The following is a 7,248-nucleotide window of genomic DNA, read 5'->3' on the forward strand; positions in this document are numbered from 1 at the left end:
ATATATACAATAAGCAATATAATAGCCAACAAAATATGAAGAAACTTATTCTTTGGGAAAAATGTTTATTAATGAAATGTCCTATAAAGAGTCATCACACAAGATGTTAGCAAAGAGTAAAATAGCATTCTCAAATTTAGAGTGAAGTCAACTCAGAGATAGAGAAATGAGAATATCTGAGAATTTGGAAATGCTAATTGCACCGATTTGATTATTGCATACTGCATTATACAATTAGCAATACCAAGTCCTTTAAATTTGTTCAAATATTACAGGTAAAAAGAAAAAAATCAGAAGCCTTTTCAAATATCAGTTTGACGGCATCACTAACTTCTAGTACATGAGGACTTGTTTTGCTTTTCTTCTTCAGACGTAGAAATCACTGCCAAACATATAACCAGGATTTTCATCACATCTTTAAATGAAGAGTAAATCTGGGTCAAGCATCTGAAAACTTCGAAAGTTCAATTTCAAATTCTATAATTGGTCTCATCCTTTTCTTAATATAATTATGAACTCTTCTAGCCCAGCCATGAGTGGACTTCTTGAAAGAGATTGAATATTTTCTTTCACTGAATCGTTATAGCATTGGTAATTGGTCCATAAGTCAGATTACTGACTGCAAGATAAATTTCATCAGGAGTTCTACAATAGCATCAAACATTAAAGAACAAGTACATAATAATACAATTTATAATTTATAAATAATAGGGCCAAGTTAGGAAGTCAATTTACAGATCGGAGTGGTGAGTTGTTACTTCTTAGAACTGATAAACCCAGCAGAAAGGCAAAGCTGTTTCTTGACCACAGCGGAAAGGAAGATCTATTCGAATAGTCGTTAGGCAACTTATTGGTTGGCAAGTAATTACCATCTCTGTTCTGGTACTGCACTTGTTCAGTGAGCACAAAGGTGGACCAAATATCCTGGAGGCAGGTGGTCCCTGAAGTAGTCATATAGGGAGTGAACCCAGAACAACACAGGCAGATGAAACGTCTGGGGCAGGCTTGCCATTGGGTCTACCTGTAGGAATAAGGGATAGTGTGTCTTCAGTAAGCACAAGAAAAGCGTTTTGAATGGATGTTGTATAGAAGCAATTAGTGTTCATTCATGGGCGCAAAACACAGAAAACTTCAAACCCTTCTCTTAGCTTGAAAAATCTGCACAGTGACAACACCTAGATCTAATTAAAATCTTGCTATGAATATGACACATTGTACATTTGAAAGGACAAATGCAGTAACACACATGGAGAGACACCTAATGAACTTGTCTTTCTGTCAAGATGAAACAACAGGAGGATGCTCTTTTCTTTGTTAAAGGGAAACTCCTCTGTCTTGGAATATGATTGGTGACCTCGTGGTGTGCTGAAACCATTTAATGTGGTGTCAGACATAGTAACTGAACCTTCACTCCTCTTTTCCTCTGCCTTCTCTCTCCCTATGCCTTTTTTTTCTTCTTAATGAACTACAGTTTAATTTAATCTTCATTAAAGCATTTGAAGATCACCCCTAATTCCTTATTCAAAACATGGGGAACACAATTCACCCCAAGTCTTCCTACCATCCTGTCTAATGGTCTTGCTGGCTGGCAATCACATGTCCACCCAGCCTTCTATGTGTCCGTGCTTGGCTAGCAGATGGCCACCATTTATGCAGAAGAATTTATTTGCTTCCTTTCTTGATTATTATGAACTTTGTGTATAAACTCCCACAACCTTATCTTGTACTCCTGACCTGGATATATGCAGACTAGACTACTTAGCAATATAGATCAGAATAAATTTCTCAGTAATTTCCCAACGATGCCCTATCTTAGTTATGAACTGTAGCTGTCCCTATGCATCCATGAGTTCTGTACCCACCAATTTATCCAGATGCAAGTGTGCTCATTATAGGTGGTCACAGTGGTGGATCTACGCTCTGCATTTATTTAGTCTTGTCTTGCTATTATTTCCCAAACAAATACAGTATACCAATTACTTACATGTAATTTACATTGTGTTACTTATAAGCAATCTAGGAACATTTAAAGTATACGAGAAGGATGTCTTTAGGGTATATACAAATATTATGCCCTTTTTTTTAAAGATAAATAGGACTATTTGGGAAGTTGGTATTTTCACAGGTCCTGGATATTCTTCTTAATGGATATTCGAGAATGACTATCATAGATAAATGCAAAAATTCATAAAAGGGTTTCTGATCCTCTGTTTTACTTGTTCTTGCATTTCTTATGTCACAGTGCATGTGTGGAGGTTAGAGGATATCCTACAGGAGTCAATTTTTTTCCTTCCATCATATGATCACCAGGGGTTGAACTCAGGTCATCCTGGTTGCTTTCCAGTGTCTTTCCACGCTGAGACATCTCACCAGTGGCCCCTCATCCACTTTTTAATTTACAATTAGTCATTAGACTGAATCTTTTAATAACATGTATAATTATTGAAATAATATATATTTCAATATGGGGAAATAGATTTTAAAACCAAAGACAATTGACTTTAACCTATTCATTGATCATTTCTAGATTTCTTTTTCAATATGTTTTAAATCCATACATTGTATAGTTTATTTGAAATAATACATGAAATTTTAAGTGCTGAATTTTTAGTTTCTGTCTTTGAAAAACAATTCCCATATCATTGAAAACATTTTTAGATTTAAATATTTTGTATTGTTTTATTTGTGTTGGGTTGGAGGAGTGTGTGTGAAGCAGAGGCAGGGGGATCTCTGTGAGTTCAAGGCCAGCCTGGTCTATATAGTGAGTTCCAGGACAGCTGGGTCTACAGGGAGACCCTGCCTCAAAAAGACCAAAAAAAAAAAAAAAGGTAGAATTGTTAGTGATTGATGTCTTAAAACTCCAGCTCCACAGGAGAGAATATAAAGATTACCCTTAACTTGAGATACTTGAAGTGTTACAATGTCACTCAGAACTGCTTTTCTGGCATCTCTTATAGAAAATGACACAATATATAAGACTATATTGATAAAGAAATTTTATACATCTATAAAACATGTGTATTATCTGTTTTTACATACATTTAGATCACAGATATTGTCTAGGTAGAAATGATTTCCTTCTTCTGCAGCAGCTAAGAACACGGAAAGCTGAAAGCAATAGACTTTAATATATTTTATTGCAATTTTTTGAATTCACACATAAATACCACAGGACAGGCAGTGGAAGTCTATGGTTCCCAAGGAATATTTTCATAGTGATTCTAAGTGATGAAATAATGACATCCTAAACTCCTTTACATTTTTCTTCATGTTTGTAAATGCCTTTAACATTTATTTTGCCTAAACGTGGTAATTAAAGCTGAATAACAAAAATCTGTTCCAACATGAGTTTTCTAGAGTTGGCACATCAGACACAAGTCCAGATTTGACCTGGGCTTGACCTAAGAAATGGGGCTTGCAGAAAATGGCTGCCTTATAAAATGCCTGTAATGCCCGTGCGACACATTTTGATCTACATCTTATTTATTTCGCTATTTCCATTTCTATCCCTGATGCCCATTCAGTGTCCAGATCCATCGTGCAAACAGGACTTGCTGGCTGATCTGGAACAGATTAAATTCTACTCTCACCAGCTGAAGATCTGCAGTCAAGTCAAAGCTGAAATCCAGAACCTGGGGGGAGAGCTTATCATGTCAGCTGTGAGTACTGCCCAACACTTGCCGCCCTATACCTTCCCAGGTAGAAGATTTGAAAAACAGAGAGGATACGCTGCTGGCCAGCACCATATCTCTGAGATAAATTTACCTTAGGACAAACTCAGTCACAGTTAATATAAAAGTGCATGTAATTAAACAAGCAAGAGTACTTATCAATTTTCTTTTTGAAATGTTAGACCCTTTATTTTATTTACTCCAGAAATTAAGAAATATCTCAATGTTGGAAACCACTTGTACTAGGAATGCTTGCTAATTTAAAACAGTTTTCAAACATTATAAGGTGTGCAGATGGAATTCTGAATTGAATCCTGTAAGGTTTCTAAGGTATGTGAATGTGAAATTGCACATTAATTAAATGATTGCTTTACTGTTGTTACTTGATAATCATTTCTTCTTATTCATTTTTATAGCATAGAAATTCTGGTCCTGAGATTTTAATAATATCCCATATGTAATTTGTTAAACAGATTTTTATGAAACATTTTAGATTTAGAAGAACTTGCATAAATTCTTTGGTAGCATTGAATGTCATGCTGCTTTTTAATTACCATGTTAGAAATAATGTCTGAAATTTTTGCTCATCTTTTAATAACAGTAGATCATTTTTCTAGAGCAGGCATTGTAATAAAATAATATTTGATGTCTATATTAGATTCAGTTATCAGTGACTTTGAGAAGGGCATGGACCAAGATTATAAATTTAGGTTAAAGTAAAACATGAGAACTTTAGGAACTCATATCACAGAGAACCATTTTTGAAGACCATTTGGGTATACTTATAAATTTGCAGCATCTATTGCTCTATATCCTAGAACTGAACTTTCTCTTAATGAATTAATGTTCTTGAAGTAAATGGAATTGCAATAAAAAGCAAAGGTTATCATCAGGGCTAGAGAGTGGAAAGTAATCATTATTGATTATCTATCTGTGACCTAAGTTTTATCTCAATCTTCGCAATAACATGCCAAATAAACCATTTATTTGATTGGTTTGTTTTCGTTAGTATCTCAAACAATGAAATTCAGAAAGGTTAAGTAGCTTTTCCAGGGTCGTCGGAGTAAATGTCAAGGCTGGGCTTTACCATCAGAGTCCTTGGTTCTCTGTCTTGGTGTTCAACATTGCCTCAATGAATACCCTGAAGAATGCAAGTCGAAAGTGAATGATTAGAAAGTTATTGATGGGGTTTCATTTTGGCTTTCTATTCCTGTAACTGTCAGGATAAAATTAAGATTAATGTCTTTGATACAGGAAGACAAAACCTATTCAATATTGATGCCTTTTAATTTTACAAAGGAAAATGTAACTTATGGAACAACAACTCCTATAAATACATGCATATCCACTTACAATTACAGACATATTAATGCATACCTAAGTCACCATATGCATAAATATATAAGAATTAAGATTGTGCATGTACAGATAATTTTTGACTTACAATGTAATTATCAATTATAGGTATTAATCAATCTATGGTATGTTAAAATGTCATAAGTACAAAATCAATTTAATATGTGTAAGAACATCATGGTTTAGCTTAATCAAACTTGAACAGGAACAGAAGATGTATGGTACGTTATACTTAGACAAAATTATCTAAGACAAAATCTATTTTATAGTGTGTTGAATATCTTATATGATTTATTGCATATCTATATAAAGAAGAAAACACCATATATAGGTATTGATTGTTGCTTATTATCCCATGTTTGCAAGGCTGCCTGGGAGTTCCCACTACAGTATCTATTAATCCTGCTATTCTAGAAGAAGATCAAATTAATATTTAAATTTTGGTTCCTACTGGTTGTCTATCCATGACTTAAACATTGAAAAATTATAGGTCAAATCACTGTAAGTCATGGACCATCTGCAGATGCATATTACATATGTATTAAACCAGCTGATACACATTTTAAAAATATTAGACATCCAGTCTTCAGTTTACAATTTAATATTTCACACCCATCATCTTTACAATGCCTAAGTCCATGTAAATTTTATTTTTCAAATCTGTAGTGTTCTTATCTTACCCAAAGCAAAGGTTTCAAAAATATTTGATAGAAGTCCAGACACTCTAATAGTGCCTGCAAAACATAATTTCCTCAAGATACATAAATGGAATTTGTATCTATTCCTGTTTAGTGCGATGATTCAAATTTATGAATTTACATATTATGCAGTAAGATTAGGCAACGGCCATTTAAAACCCTGGGTTTATGATTTAAGATCTGGGTCATTAATGTACGATGAGGAACAGTACTGCAAACTCGAATCTGTTTGCCATTTTATCCACGATTTCCCACTAGAAAAAAGATGAATTTGCACGAGGAGATCATGGCCTCTCTTATGTTTCTGACTGCCATCTGCTCTCAGGTAGACGCTAGAAGGCTATTAAAGCACATTTCAGTTATCTCAAAGCACACTTGCTGTAATCTCTCAGTGACTCTGAGAATTTCCCCCCTTTCTCTCTCCTTTAAGAAATAAACTAATGTATGAGGTGTTTTGAAAAGTAACAAGCATAATTGTAAAGCACAAAAACTTTCCTATGCCATACAATTTGACATTAAAAACTACGAGGCATAAACCAGGCATGGTGGTGCATGTCTTTAATCCTTGTGCTTGGGAGGCAGAGGCAGGAGTATCTCTATGAGATCCAGGCCTGGATACAATAATCTGTTGGATGTTATAAATGAAGAAGAAAGTAGCCTGACCCCAAAATTCTGGGGTTTGATAAGTCAGTTAACAATGACATTATTCACTAAAAGGTGTACGCAGAAGGAAACCAGGTTCTAAGTGTGAGTAGGCACGTTCAATTTTTACTCATTGAAGTTAGCTGACTGTGGGACATCTAATGAGACTAGTCCATTAAGAATGAAAAACTGAGGTTAATTTCATTTGCATGTCTGTAAGAGGCCTTCCAGAAAGTCTGTCCCCTCCAAATGCTTCCACTTAATACATTATCAACTAGAACTGAATTATAAAGCTCATTCTATAGGCAAAGAATGCTGGAAAACTAGACCTTTTCTGTTTGTGTTTTACCCTAGACACATTCCTTACTCCAGGATAATCAGTATCATTGCCCTGAAAGAAAGGATTAATACTGGATGACAACTAACAGTTCCCAGCATGTTTCTCTAAGATAACCAAAACCCACAACAGTACATGCTCTTAAGTGACATTACAGACTTAGTATCCCACTATATTCATTTTTAGTGAATCACTATGCAGAAGGCAGTGTCTACAAATGGTATACATAATTCAGGTTCCTTGAATGTTAAAATTGCATATCAGATTTGTAGTTCAAAGATCTGTAATTTTTTTTTTCAGTGAGAATCAGTGATATAGTGACAGGAAAGAAAAGATGGTAGCCTCAAGGAACCAGCTTTCTGTCATATGACACTCAAAGACAGAATGTAAACACGCATTATGTAAGGGGGAGGAAGCTGGAAAACCAAGTAAAAAGGGATAATTACCAAAGTAGCAAATGCTCACTTCTAAATTTCATCATGTGCGGCTCATAGACTTGAAACTTAAACAGTTGGAAGTTAAAATGAGGCTGGGGGAGTGAAGA

General features: G+C 34.8%; 1 protein-coding gene across 1 annotated transcript in view; it reads left to right on the forward strand.

The window, feature by feature from the left end:
• Ctnna3 (catenin alpha 3) overlaps positions 1–7,248 on the forward strand; it is a 1,668,564-nt gene that overhangs the window by 1,626,969 nt on the left and 34,347 nt on the right. The window contains exon 17 of the mRNA XM_008835377.2: positions 3,525–3,659. Coding sequence (XP_008833599.1) covers positions 3,525–3,659 — 135 coding nt within the window. The remainder of the gene's footprint in view (positions 1–3,524; positions 3,660–7,248) is intronic.

This window comes from Nannospalax galili, unplaced genomic scaffold (genome assembly GCF_000622305.1).
Source record: "Nannospalax galili isolate Female #2095 unplaced genomic scaffold, S.galili_v1.0 scaffold116, whole genome shotgun sequence".
Lineage (NCBI taxonomy): Eukaryota > Metazoa > Chordata > Mammalia > Rodentia > Spalacidae > Nannospalax > Nannospalax galili.